This window comes from Salvia splendens, chromosome 15 (genome assembly GCF_004379255.2).
Source record: "Salvia splendens isolate huo1 chromosome 15, SspV2, whole genome shotgun sequence".
Classification (NCBI taxonomy): domain Eukaryota; kingdom Viridiplantae; phylum Streptophyta; class Magnoliopsida; order Lamiales; family Lamiaceae; genus Salvia; species Salvia splendens.
In genome coordinates, this window is record NC_056046.1 from 19,666,462 (window position 1) to 19,680,809 (window position 14,348).

Sequence of the window (14,348 nt, forward strand, 5' to 3'; positions counted from 1 at the left end):
TATACTACCGTCATTCAATCACTTCATCTTATAATCACTGTAGTTCATCTTATAATGAAATAACTTCACCCGAGAATTGGAAACATTTTGGTTAAATGAACCAATTATGAATAGTCCAAAACAAATAGTTTAATCTTATGATAAAATTTCTTCATCTTTTAACGATATAACTTCATCTTATAATGTAATTAATTCACGGTATATAGCTAAAATGAACCAAATTTGAACTATCAAACAAATCGAAACTCATATCTTAAAAACCACTGTGAAATCAGAACTCACCACAAAAATACACTAAAAATTAATCGAAATTAGAAATTAATTATGCACTCACTTCATTTTATAATCACACTGCTTCATCTTATAATGAAATAACTTCACCCGAGAAATGAAAATATTTCGATTAAAATGAACAAAATTTGAACAGTCCAAAAAAAATAACTTCATCTTGTGATATAATTTCTTCATCTTATAATCACGTTGTTTCATCTTATAATGAAATAACTTCACTCGATAACTGAAAATATCTTATAATAATGTATTATGACTAAATAGCCATTGGGATGGAGTAAATTGCTCTTAGGATGAATGGCGGAAATTATTTGTGCAATATCTCATCTCATCCATCAAAACTTAGATCAAAGGGCTATATTTTAGTCTCTAGTTCTACACTAAGGGGGTGACATTGTTTGCTACTCCGTTCATGTGACAATTATTGCCCCTACACATACAGCTTCGAAATAATCTTATCCACTAATTAACTCGATCATTAATCGACAATCGTAAAGAATACTCCCTCCGTCCCAAGGTAAATGTCACACTTTCCTTTTTAGTTTGTCCCACAAAAGATGTCTCATTTGTTTTTTTTGAAAAAAGTTCCCCTCACATTAATATAAATATATTACTTGAAGCCATTGCTTGGTCTAATCAGTGGTTCTATTTCTATTTAATCTTTTGTTTTTTGCTTTTAGGTCCTCAGTATCCAGATTATATTTCTCTAAGATTCAGGCAACTAATTTGTGATCTGTTTGTATATCTTTTATCTGCAACTTCATTTCATTATGAACCTCAACAAATTCCTAGCCACTCCTTTTTTGAATGATTAAAAGCTAATTTTCAGGTTATATTGAGCCTGTTGTGGTAATCCTTCATGAACATGAGCTTACATGGGCTGGTAGGGTTGCTTGGAAACATCACACTTGTATGGTTTCAGCACTCAGCGTCAATACAACATTAAAGCAGCATCCGCTCATATGGTCAGCAATGGTCAGTGCTTATAAATATGATCCTCTTATTTTACCTATAAGGTCTCATGTAATTGTTCCAAAGAGCTTGTCATGTCATGTCTTAGGAATTCTTTTTCTTTACGTGCTAACGTTAATATTGCATATTTTATTTTTGTGGTGCTAGAGGTTAACTTTATGACCTACATCCATCATTGAGAAAGCCTTCGTTATGATGCCTCAATTATCTTCTGTTTTTACCTTTCTTAGGCATTGATAAATTACAAAGGAAGAACGTTGGAGTTTGTACTCTAGCTTAAAGCTGACCACCCTCTAATTTCCAACCGACGTAAATTTGAACTACTTACAATATTTTTCTATATGATTTTCAGAATCTCCCTCATGATGCATGCAAGCTCCTTGCAGTTCCTTCACCTATTGGCGGAGTTCTTGTAATTGGTGCAAATACAATTCATTATCATAGCCAGGTTTGCTCTTTTTGGCATTGCATCTTCGGTATCACTTGCTATTCCATTCTTTTTGTCCTGCTCTATATCTGATGATGCTTAATTGGTCAGTCTGCTTCATGCCACTTGGGGTTGAACAATTTTGCTGTTCCCGCAGATGGAAGGTGAAATTTCAGCCTTCTTCACTATTTCTTTCTGTCCCTTCTTTTCTCTATAATATGTGGAGAAGGATGTATTACCATTCAATATAATCTACTAGTTTTTTAAGTTAGACCGTGCATGTATTATTAGACTAACTATTGGTTCATTGTTGACTTTGCCTCTTATAATGATTTACAGTAGGGATGAGTGCATCACAAAGCACAGTGCCACCTTTTAGGATAGGTTATACAGTGTTCTTCCGTCCCATCCCTAAAAAAACTACTTATTGTACATATAGGTTTGTTGGTTTAAAAGGTGATACTTGTAAACATTGTGCTTACTGTTAAAAACTTTGGTTAGAATGTTTGATGTCTCCACCTAGCCTTTATTACTAAGAAGTTGCATTATTCTAATGTATATGCACTCCTCTTTCAGTCAAGAGATGCCTAGGTTTGGATTTACTACGGAGCTTGATGCCACCACTGCGACATGGTTAACTAATGATGTTGCTGTGTTCTCTACTAAATCAGGGGAGCTGCTTTTGCTTACTCTTGTTTATGATGGGAGGTTGGCGATTTATTACTCTCACTTGGTTCTCTTATTGGTGACATACGGAAGTGCTGTATTCATTTTATTTAACTAAGTCAACCCTTGCATCTAATTTTGCATATTCTGTTTCTGACAATGGTGTTTAGAATATTCTTTTGCCGACTTATCTGGCTCAACAATTTTATCTTATGATCTTGTAGAACAGTAAAATATAGATATAAGCGGAAAAGTAAATAGACATAGTAGAGAAAGTAGTAGTGTATTTGGTGTATCTTATTGCTCAACACATGTCACATATATATAGTATAAGAGACTAAGCTAGGCTATGTCACATCACCGATGTGGGACAGAATACTAATATTCTTAACACCCCCTCAAGCTGGAACATCTATATTGTCCAGCTTGGTACAAAGTTCTCAAAAATGTTTTTCCTCAAACATCGGCAGCAATAGTAGTAGCTGAAACTATAGGGGTGGTAGTAGTTGCAGCTGTTGCATAAGTAGAGCTGCAAGGCAGAGTAGCAGTAGCTGTAGCAGAGTAGCAGCTATAGGGCAGTAGTAGCAACTGTAGCAGAGTCGAAGATGCATGGTAGTTAGTATCGCGGCCCGAGCGCGCTTGGGTCGCGGGTCGCAAGGGTCGAAACCGACGTCGCCCCATTGTGGGTGGGTGGGACGAGATACAGGGGTCGCCGTTGGGGCGGCTGGGTCGAGCGGCTGGGGCGACCGGCTGGGGCGAGGAAGAAGAAGATCGTCGGTTTCCCTGCTATGGTTCCCCGTTAAGTGAGCCTGTGTTTGTGAGAGAATTGAGATAGAAAATACAGATAAAGATTGAAGAAGAAAGAGAAATGAAGTAGTTTTAGTGGGAAATGTGAAGACTTACAAAAAGTAAAGGTAGAAGGTGTCAAATCGCATATAGACAGAGCTAGCACCTACAACCTAACCTAATCAAACATATTTTCGTATCTTATTCTATTCAATAACATTATTCATCATTTATAATTTGTATTTTTACTTACTTCTAGTTATTCTACTGAATAAAAGTACTCTATTTTATTTACAAATCCATTTTTTATTAACACAACTATATAAATGCTGCTTTCCCCTTTAATTAAATAATCAATTATTTAGGTATAATAAATTAAAGCTGAATAATTTTTTTATTTATTCAATTTAAGATTGTATTTTTGTAATTACAATAGTGATTTGTGATTTTTTTTAATTAATTCTATTTCTTAGAATAGAAAGTTAGAAATGTAGTATGTAGTAACTTGTGATTTAGAATTTATAATTACTTTTAAAATGGAGATTTATTGAATTTTTGTTCATTATCTAGCATTTTATAAAAATTGTAAATACATTATTTATACAAATGAATAATAATAATAATAAAATTTAGTTATTTAGTTATGTTATGTTGTTTACAAATTTATATTTTTCGTCTAATCTTTTTTTTAATATGGAGTAATGATGTATGTAGATTTATTTGATGTGATAAACATTCAAGCAACAAACTTATAAAAGAGACACAAATATAATCATCATTCGGCTATTCTGGCGCCCCGATTCGTGGGTCTCTCGCCCCGTCGCCCTGCGACCCGGGGTCCCCCTCATCGCCCCGCGACCCTAACAATACTGCTGCTGTCACAGATGTATGGTAGCTATGTTACGTTGTTGGAATTGTAAATTTCAGATTGTTGTGCACCATGAGGCTTCTAACCATCCTTTTGGTCATAGTGAAACCCTTTTTTAGTTTTCCACGTTTTGTTAGGCCAACCGCTTCATTTTACATATCTAATTTTGACTTTGAAATCTCTATCAGGGTAAAACGTTGGCCTTTGTGTTGCCTATACTAGAATCATTGACAAATGGTCCTGCTAAAGAATCGAGGAAGACTGGATATGGAAAGGCACCAAGTGTTCTTGTTCTCTTGCCCACGAGGGAGTTGGCCGCACAGGTACTCAACCAGCTGGGCGTATACCGTGTTTTTTTGTTCTTGTACAGCTGTGTTCTTTTTTCTTTAAGACATTAGTTATATCTTTCTCAATGTTTTTTATTTTAATTTTTATTGTATACCATGTTTTTTCTGTGTTCTAGGTGGCTGCGGACTTCGAAGTTTATGGCGGAGCTCTGGGGTTGAGTTGCTGTGTCCTGTATGGAGGGTCTTCTTATGGACCGCAGCTAAATCAATTGAAAAGAGGTGTTGACATTGTTGTTGGCACTCCTGGTCGCATTAAGGTGTGGTGTCCCTTATCCTTTTTATTTCACTCTTAGTTTTATTCGCTTAGAACAACTGCTTATTATTGTGTTATCTGACAGGATCACTTAGAGAGCGGAAATATTGACTTTCGATCCTTAAAGTTCCGAGTGCTTGATGAAGCTGATGAAATGCTGAGGATGGGTTTTGTTGATGATGTTGAACTCATTCTTGGTATGAACGTAACATAATTTGGTGTGATCTTATCCATATTTGTCTTTGATAGTAATGCAAATTGGCCAATTAAACTAAGTTTTCCGATATTCATTTATGAAGGCAAGGTTGAGGATTCTAGCAAGGTTCAAACGCTTCTTTTTAGTGCTACTTTGCCGTCCTGGGTCAAGCAAGTATGTTTCTTGTTATGAGGATTGGGGCAAAACTGCACAATCAGTTCAGTTCGGTTACCAATATACTGTTCGGCGATTAGGGACCGATATGCTGTTCAGTGATCTGACGAACTGCAATCATGCTCGGTGATTGGTCGAGTTTGTAGTCGTGCTCAGGGATTAACCGAGCTCAATGTTCGGTGTTGAGCTCGGTGCTCAGTGCTCGGTGTTGGTGCTCGGTGTTGGCCGAACTTAAACGAGTTCGGAGTTAACAGTTGTTATTAACTGATGCACGTCGTCGGATGCGACTAGTTAGTTAGCTTTAAATGAAAGCCGTTAGGTTTGAACTAGTTGTTAGATAAGTGTTAGTTAAATAGAGCCGAGCTGTGGAAAAAGAAAAAGAATTTTTTCATCCAAGAGTTTTGTAATCTTCCACACAAATAAAACACAAGATTTCCATTGACTCTCCAAGAATTGTTTTTTTGCTTATTCATTTTCATATCAAGTATTCGTTCTTCTCGTTCCGGAATCGATCTCGTTGTGATAACAAGATTGAGTCGCGTATCTGATAGCATTACAAATTGGCGCCGTCTGTGGGAATCGAAGAAGGACGACGAATTCAACAATGTCTACCGCAAAGTTCGACGTTGAGAAATTCACCGGCGAAAATGATTTCGGCCTGTGGAGATTGAAGATGAGAGCTGTTCTGATGCAGCAAGGCGTCTGGGATTATGTGAAATCCAAGACGGACAAGAAAGAGATTCAAGGGATGGATGCGGCGAAATGTCAAGAACTGGAATACAAGGCGTATAGCTCGATTGTCTTGTGCCTCAGCGATAGAGTCTTGAGGGAGGTTCAGAAAGAGGATGATGCCGCGGGAGTGTGGGAGAAATTGGAGAAAATATATATGGAGAAGTCAATCTCCAATAGGTTGCATCTCAAGCAAAGATTGTTCAACTTTAGATTTTCTGACTCCAAGAATCTGGCGGATCAGCTGGAAGATTTTCGAAAGTATATAGATGATCTTGAGGGTGTGGATGATCCCATGAAAGATGAGGATAAAGCTTTGATGTTATTGAATGCTCTGCCTCAGAGTTTTGAGCAATTCAAAGACTCAATACTTCTTGGAAGGGATTCGAAAGTGACTTTGGAGGAGGTATTTTCTGCATTAAAGCTGAAGGCAATGCAGAAATGTGTCAGCAAGCCAATCGATCAAGCTGCTGAAAGCCTCAATGTGAAGGCAACTTCAAAGAAACAATTCAAATTCAAGAAACCCCCATCTGACAAGTGGAAGCCAAGATCATCTAAGGAAGGAGATCAAAAGGAATCTAGAAGCTGCTTCTGGTGTAAGAAACCAGGACACATCAAGCAAAATTGTTTTGCTTGGAAGAAAAAAGCAATCTGAAAATCACAAAGGAGATGGTACAGCAGCTATCACTGAGGAAATTGAAGAGGCAAGAGCTCTCAATGTGGTGGAGGATAGCCCATTATCAAGGCTATGGATCATGGACTCAGGCTGCAGTTTCCATATGTCCTCCAATCTCGACTGGTTCCAAGATTTAAAGGAATCTGAAGGCTCGGTGTTGCTGGGAGATGACCATGTGTGTGATGTAAGGGGTGTTGGGAGCATATGTTTGAGGATGGACAATGGAATTTTCAGAACTCTCACTGATGTGAGATACATCCCATCCATTAAAAGGAATCTTATATCCTTGGGTCTTCTTGAGAAGAATGGCTACGAATTGACTCTCTTTGGTGGAGAGATGCTTGTCAAAAAGGATGGCCAAATGATCATGAAGGCTGTCAGAAACAATGTGCTCTATTATCTGAAAGCTGAGGCAGTTGCTGGAACAGCTAACAACACACAAAAGACCATCAATTGGCATGCTAGGCTGGGCCATGTGGGGGACACTGGGCTGATGCAGCTGGTAAAGCAAGGCATTATTCAGATGGCTGATTCAGAGATACAAAGAGCCATTGGATCGTGTGAAGAATGCATTCTTGGCAAAAACAAGAAGCTGCCATATGGAGTGGGCAAACATAACTCAACACAACCTCTCCAATATGTTCACAGTGACATATGGGGCCCTGCACCAGTAAATAGCATTGGAGGAGGCAGGTATTTCTTATCATTTGTTGATGATTTTTCAAGAAAGGTTTGGATAATGATCATGAAAGAAAAGTCAGAGACCTTCAAGAAATTTCAGGAGTGGTGTACTGCAGTTGAGCTAGAAAAGGGGAAGCCTTTGAGATGCCTAAGAACTGACAATGGGCTGGAATTTTTGTCCCATGAGTTTGATGAGTTTTGCAAGAGAAAAGGAATTAAAAGGCATAGAACGGTGCCTCACAACCCACAACAAAATGGGGTCGCCGAGAGAATAAATAGAACCATTCTTGAAAGGGTAAGATGCATGTTGATAGCATCTGGAATGTCAAAACCATTTTGGGCAGAAGCAGCCTCCACAGCTGTTGTTTTAATCAACAAATGCCCCTCTGCTGCCATTGAAAATCATACTCCGGATAGTAGGTGGTATGGATCTTATGGAGACTATTCAAAATTAAGACCATTTGGGTGTAGAGCATATGCTCACATCAAACAAGGAAAGCTGGAACCAAGGGCTCTCAGATGTGTGATGATAGGCTATCAGGTTGGAGTTAAAGGTTACAGATTATGGTGCTGTGAGGAAGGGAATAAGAAGGTTGTCATCACTAGGGATGTTATTTTCAGGGAATCTGAAATGCCTTTCTTCATGAAGCAAGTTCAGACTGTTGAGTTTGAGGTGGAGGGTCAGAGGGAATCCTCATCTGATGCTGTAAGAAGTCCACCAGATACTGTGAGAAATTCACAAGAAACCAGTGTTGGTGGATCCTCTGAACATGAAAGTAACATCAAGACTCCACAGAGACTGGTTGCAAGAGACAGAACCAGAAGAAGGATCAAGCTCCCTTCCAGATTTCAGGATTTTGATATGATGCACTATGCACTGGCCATAGCTGAGGAGATGGACTATCATGAGCCTTCAAATTACAAGGAAGCAATAAGGAGTCCGGAGAAGGATCAGTGGCTATTAGCCATGCAGGAGGAGATTGATAGCTTGTACAAAAATCACACATGGATTTTGGTGTTGAGGCCAACTGATCAGAAAACAGTTGGTTGTAAATGGATTTTTAAGAAGAAAATTGAGGCCTTCAACAACAATCAAATCAGATTTAAAGCCAGGTTGGTGGCCAAAGGCTTTACACAAAAGGAGGGAGTAGATTATAATGAAATATTCTCCCCTGTGGTAAAGCATAGCTCCATCAGGATTCTACTTGCCATTGTTGCTCAGAGAAATTGGGAATTGCAGCAACTCGATGTCAAAACAGCCTTTCTTCATGGAGAGCTCGAAGAGAAAATTTACATGGAGCAGCCTCCTGGTTTTGTCCAACCAGGAAATGAAGGAAAGGTGTGTTTGCTGAAAAGAAGCTTGTATGGTCTAAAACAAAGTTCAAGACAGTGGTATCTCAGGTTCAATGAGTTCATGCATAAGATCGGTTTTGAGAAGTCTTTGTATGATCATTGTGTCTTCATCAAGAGAAGAGGTGGAGTTGCTGTGGCATATCTACTATTGTATGTAGATGATATGCTGATCTCTGCAGAGCATAAGGAAGAGGTGGAGTTAGTGAAAGGTGATCTGAAATCTGAATTTGATATGAAGGATCTTGGAGATGCAAAGAAGATCCTTGGAATGGAGATCATAAGGGATAGAGACAAGAAAAGGATATGGCTAACTCAGAAAGATTACATCAGGAATGTGATCAAGAAATTTCAGATGGATAAAAGCAAACCAGTGAGTGTGCCCCTGAGCCAGCAGTTTAAGCTCAGTGTAAATCAGTGCCCTAAAGATGATAGTCAGAGAAGAGAGATGGATAAAATCCCATATGCAAACATAGTGGGAAGCATCATGTACACCATGGTGTGTACAAGGCCAGACATCAGCCAAGCCATAAGTGTTGTGAGCAGATACATGGCAGATCCAGGTATGGAGCATTGGCATGCTTTAAAATGGATACTAAGGTATCTGAATGGTACTCAGGATTATGGCATACTGTTTGATGGAAGTAAGAATTTTGATGCACAGCCTCTATTGGGATATTGTGATTCTGATTTTGCTACTAACATTGACACAAGGAAGTCCCAATCCGGCTATGTTTTCTGCATATATGGAGCTGCTGTAAGTTGGAAGTCGAGTTTGCAATCTGTGGTGGCACTCTCAACAACTGAGGCAGAATATATTTCCATGGCTGAGGCCGTAAAGGAGAGCATGTGGCTGAAAGGAATCTGCTCGGATTTTGGAGTTGATCAAGGAGCTGTGACTGTATTATGTGATTCAAATAGTGCCATATGTTTGTCAAAACATCAGACATTCCATGAGAGGAGCAAGCATGTGGATGTTAAGCTTCATTTTGTGAGGGATGAAGTTGAAATGGGCTCAGTGAAGATTGAAAAGGTAGCTACTGAGCACAATGCAGCTGATATGCTAACAAAGGTGTTGCCCGGACTTAAGTTGAAGTATTGCATGGATTTGGTGAATCTGATTCAGCTGGAGTGATTGTGGAAGATGGATGAAATCTATGGATTGTCCAGTTATGTCCCAAGGTGGAGATTTGTTATGAGGATTGGGGCAAAACTGCACAATCAGTTCAGTTCGGTTACCAATATACTGTTCGGCGATTAGGGACCGATATGCTGTTCAGTGATCTGACGAACTGCAATCATGCTCGGTGATTGGTCGAGTTTGTAGTCGTGCTCAGGGATTAACCGAGCTCAATGTTCGGTGTTGAGCTCGGTGCTCAGTGCTCGGTGTTGGTGCTCGGTGTTGGCCGAACTTAAACGAGTTCGGAGTTAACAGTTGTTATTAACTGATGCACGTCGTCGGATGCGACTAGTTAGTTAGCTTTAAATGAAAGCCGTTAGGTTTGAACTAGTTGTTAGATAAGTGTTAGTTAAATAGAGCCGAGCTGTGGAAAAAGAAAAAGAATTTTTTCATCCAAGAGTTTTGTAATCTTCCACACAAATAAAACACAAGATTTCCATTGACTCTCCAAGAATTGTTTTTTTTGCTTATTCATTTTCATATCAAGTATTCGTTCTTCTCGTTCCGGAATCGATCTCGTTGTGATAACAAGATTGAGTCGCGTATCTGATAGCATTACATTTCTAGTTTAACTATGCTGTCTACTCAAGCTAGAATTTGGTTGTAGACTGTCAATTTTGTTCTCTAAATAAACGTACTTTGTTTATGATATCAGATATCTTCCAAATTTTTAAAACCAGACAAGAAAACTGTTGGCCTTGTTGGTAATGAGAAAATGAAAGCCAGCACCAATGTAAGGCATTTTGTCCTTCCCTGCACTGCATCTGCCAGAACTCAGCTCATTCCTGATATCATTAGCTGTTATGGCAGGTTTGTTTTTTTCTTTATCCTTTCCCTAAACTATTCTTTATTTGTTACTTTTCCATTTTGCTAATGTCTTAAGCTTACTCTTTCTTCTCAAATCCAGTGGAGGACGCACTATTATTTTTGTAGAGACTAAGGATTCTGTTTCCACACTATCTGGTGTGCTTCCTGGAGCACGTTCGTTGCATGGTGACATACAACAGTCTACCCGTGAGGTAAGGAACTCTTTGTTTATATTCTGATTATAAGGAATGTTATGCTACATATCTTTTATGTGGTATGTTATGCTACACACCTTTTGTGAGTACCACCAATGAGCATAGACTTATTTTGTCCATGGCAACATAATTTGTTTTGTTTTATACATTTATTTTGATTCTAATACATCAAAACTTGTTACTGATGTCATTAATATATAATTTACTTTAAAAAAAATCCAATTGTTGTTTTGTTCATTTCTTTGGAGCTATGGAGAAAATGAACAAATTAAGCTTTATTGTTATGAATAAATAAATCTTTGGTTTTATTATATCAATATTATTCTCTCTGTAGATGCTTTGTTGTTGCCCTAATTGATGCTTTTAATGTCGCCATAGTACAATGTTTCTCTGAGGTCGTCAATTCTTGCCAAGATGGAGGCTTAATGAATTACTACTAAAAGACCTTCGCATATTTTGTACGGGTTTCGTTTTTTATTAATAATGCGTCTTTATGTTTGCAGGTAATTCTTAAAGCATTCAGACCAGGCAAATTTTCTACCCTTGTGGCTAAAGATGTAGCAGCACGAGGATTAGACATTGATGATTTTCAGTTAATTATTCAGGTCTGTTTTATCAGCATGTTTTTTTGTTTGGCTGATGTGGTTTTCATCACATGACACCTAAATGAGAATTCTTCTGTGTGTTTAGTGTGAGCCTCCTCGTGATGTAGAGGCATACATTCATCGGTGTGGAAGAACAGGAAGAGCTGGTATGTTGGTAATATTTTGATTCTTACTATGTGTTGCTGGAGTTTTATTTGTCATTTTAATGTCTTTTCCAGGGAAAAGTGGTGTCGCTGTGATGCTTTATGATCATAGGAAGTCTAATTTTGCCAGAATAGAAAGAGAATCAGGTGTGAAATTCGAACGTATAAGTGCTCCACAGCCATCTGATATAGCTAAATCAGCTGGTGTTGAAGCTGCTGAAAAAATCAACGAGATTTCTGATAGGTATTTCCCTTATGCAATGGAGTTATCTAAACAATAATACTATAGCTCCCATGTTTGTAACTGTAAATTTTTCTCAGTGTGATTCCGATATTCAAAGCTGCTGCTGAAGAACTACTCGACTCTTCTGATTTAACCCCAACAGACCTTCTTGCTAAAGCTTTGGCCAATGCTGCCGTAAGTCTACTCCTTGTACTTCTATTAAACAGATTTTAGTTTGGTAAACCGGACAAGATAAATGTATCTTTGTTTTACAGGGTTATACCGAAATCAAGAGTCGATCACTTCTCACCTCATTGGAGAACCATGTTACTGTACTGCTCGAGTGTGGAAGGCCCATTTTCTCACCTTCGTACGTAATTGAAAAATATTTCGTTTTTTTTTTTTTATCGCTGAGGAGGTTTGTTTTCTTTTGCTGACTGTAATCTCTTGTCAGGTATGTTTGTGGAGCGCTGAGGAGGTTTGTACCTGAAGATAAGGTTGAATCTATTCAGGGTCTTTCGTTGACTGCAGATGGGAAGGGTGCTGTATTCGATGTAGCTACCGAAGATCTCGATACATTCCTTGCAGGTTAGTTTATGTTTGAAATCTGGGTAAATTTTAAAATGCGATACACATTGACATGCAATCTCTGTGTAATTCTAAAATCTCACTATTGATGGGCTTGCAGGGCAGGGGGTGTGAGTGAGCTTGCAAGTGGTGACATTATTGTCAGATTTGCAAGAAAGAGGGAGATTTGGTGGTGGCCGTGGTGGTTTCTCGGGGAGGAGAGGAGGTGGCAGGTTTTCTGGTGGTGGTGGAAGAGGATCATTTTATAGAGGTGGGTGGTGGCAATAGAAACAGTAGATGGTGAGAAGAGAACTAAGAGATGCAAATAAAAAAAAATAATTGGAATAAATAATGAGCTCAACAAAGATAAATATTCGACCAAAACTTAGAAAAATAATTAAATTAATGATAAAAATTCTTGCCGTAAATTCCGATCAACCACAAAAATCACAAATCAAAGACAAAGTTTACTCATCACCCATACACACTCGGAGAGTAAAGAATTTAAAGAAAATTCTTCAACCGCCCCACAAAAAAATCACAGATCGGCAACAAACGTCGTAAATCGATGTTGAAGAGCTGCCGAGGTGCTACAATATTTCTAGATCAACAACTACCATCCAATTACCCAGAGCCAAAAGTGGTCGCCAAAAATTATACTCCTACTTTCATAAATTAAAAAATTAAAAAATCAAATTATTAAGAAAGTCCACACAGAAAACAAAATGAGACACCTAGGCTAATAGTTTGAATTCTCTGAAATGGCCAAATTGAAGAAGCTTGCTAAGATTTGAAAAGCCCAAACAAAGCCCAAAAACAATTTTTTTTAAACAAAGAAATTAAGTGAATGATTTTGTTTGAAATTCCATAAAATTTCAAGACATGAATAGCAACCAAGCTGCTCTAGTGGCTTGGGAGTTGATATCAGGGAGCTTTCACTTCCTAGGAGGTCGCAGGTTCGAATCCTAGGAAGTGCAGATTTGGGGATTAATTTCTCCTTGGGCCTGTGGGCCCAGAATGACAACGAAGCGCACCTACGGGGTAAGACGCTTCACCTCCAACTGTTAGGTCGGGGGTCCGAGTCACATCGGAGGGTAGATGGGGAACCATCGTCGATCCTCCTAAATAAAAAAAAAAAAAAAAAAAAAAGAATAGCAACCAACACACTCTAAAAATTGAAGTTTACTTAACACTGACATCAAACACTTAATTAGAATTCACTCAACATTATTTGCACCAATTTGCGAAAATAAAAAACGATTATCACTTATTACACATAACCCACAACATTAAAATTGCATTTCACATACCACTATTGAGGAATATCATCTCTTGACTTTTTTGTTTAATTTGTATTTCTTATAATGAGCGTAAAACAGGAAAAGTTGCATTTTACAAATCAAACAAAGAAAATTAAGTGAATGAATATCAAAGACTTCACCTATTACCCAAAAAAACTAAATATATTTTCCACAATGCATGTTTAGATTTTCATCTGATGAGCTTAAAATAAATTCTACTATTAGGGAACATATCTAAAAAAATTGGAGAAAATAGCGACTACTAAGAACATGCGGCCGAATAAGAGTTACCCTAATATATTTGGGAGAATCTCACTACCATTTACTATTATCCTTTGCTACAAAGCTTCAAAATAGTGACAGAAATGGCGAAGGCTAACAAATTCGTATTAACACAGTCCAAGAAGGTAATATTATGTCATATTTAGCATGTTGATAAGCTTATTATATTTTGCAGTTTGAAAAGATATCACTCTAAGGCAAATCACCATATTGCATATAACGATTTACAGCCAATATTTGTCAAAAATTGTAGAACTCAATACACCAAGACAAAAATGCATACAAACATATTTCAGAAAGATGAACTAACAAAACAAATTGTCGATGAGGCAAAAATCTAAATAATGACAACATAGATGTTATAAAATAATGTGAATTCATCCTTCTGTTTTAGTACTTAGCCTTGGTTACTAAAACTGATCTTTGGTTTATAAATTTAGTTTCAGGTGAGAAGAAATCAGGAATCATACCACACAATCATAAAATACAGGTTCCATATCATTCTTGTCTTTGGAATTTGTTTTATAAATCCATTTAAAATTGACCTTGATGATAGAGTTGGCAACTTTGGGAAGAAGATTATCAATCAACGAAAAGAAAACTGCCATT

The 14,348-nt window shown here is 37.8% G+C and overlaps 1 protein-coding gene and 1 long non-coding RNA gene across 2 annotated transcripts; both read left to right on the forward strand.

Annotated features, from left to right (window-relative positions):
* Nucleotides 1-1,179: 1,179 nt before the first annotated feature.
* Nucleotides 1,180-2,280, forward strand: LOC121768223. Its single transcript, XR_006043317.1, has 4 exons — nt 1,180-1,266; nt 1,650-1,711; nt 1,802-1,854; nt 2,267-2,280. It is a non-coding gene; the product is annotated as an uncharacterized LOC121768223 (long non-coding RNA).
* Nucleotides 2,281-4,082: 1,802 nt separating this feature from the next.
* On the forward strand, nt 4,083-12,306 carry LOC121766831 (DEAD-box ATP-dependent RNA helicase 7-like). The gene is made up of 14 exons (XM_042163069.1): nt 4,083-4,106; nt 4,199-4,333; nt 4,474-4,614; nt 4,696-4,807; nt 4,910-4,980; nt 10,252-10,406; nt 10,504-10,615; nt 11,122-11,223; nt 11,309-11,369; nt 11,442-11,610; nt 11,688-11,784; nt 11,865-11,959; nt 12,044-12,177; nt 12,278-12,306. The coding sequence occupies exons 1-14, from the start codon at nt 4,083-4,085 to the stop codon at nt 12,289-12,291; spliced, it is 1,422 nt and encodes a 473-aa protein (XP_042019003.1). The 3' UTR covers nt 12,292-12,306.
* The last annotated feature ends 2,042 nt before the right edge of the window (nt 12,307-14,348 follow it).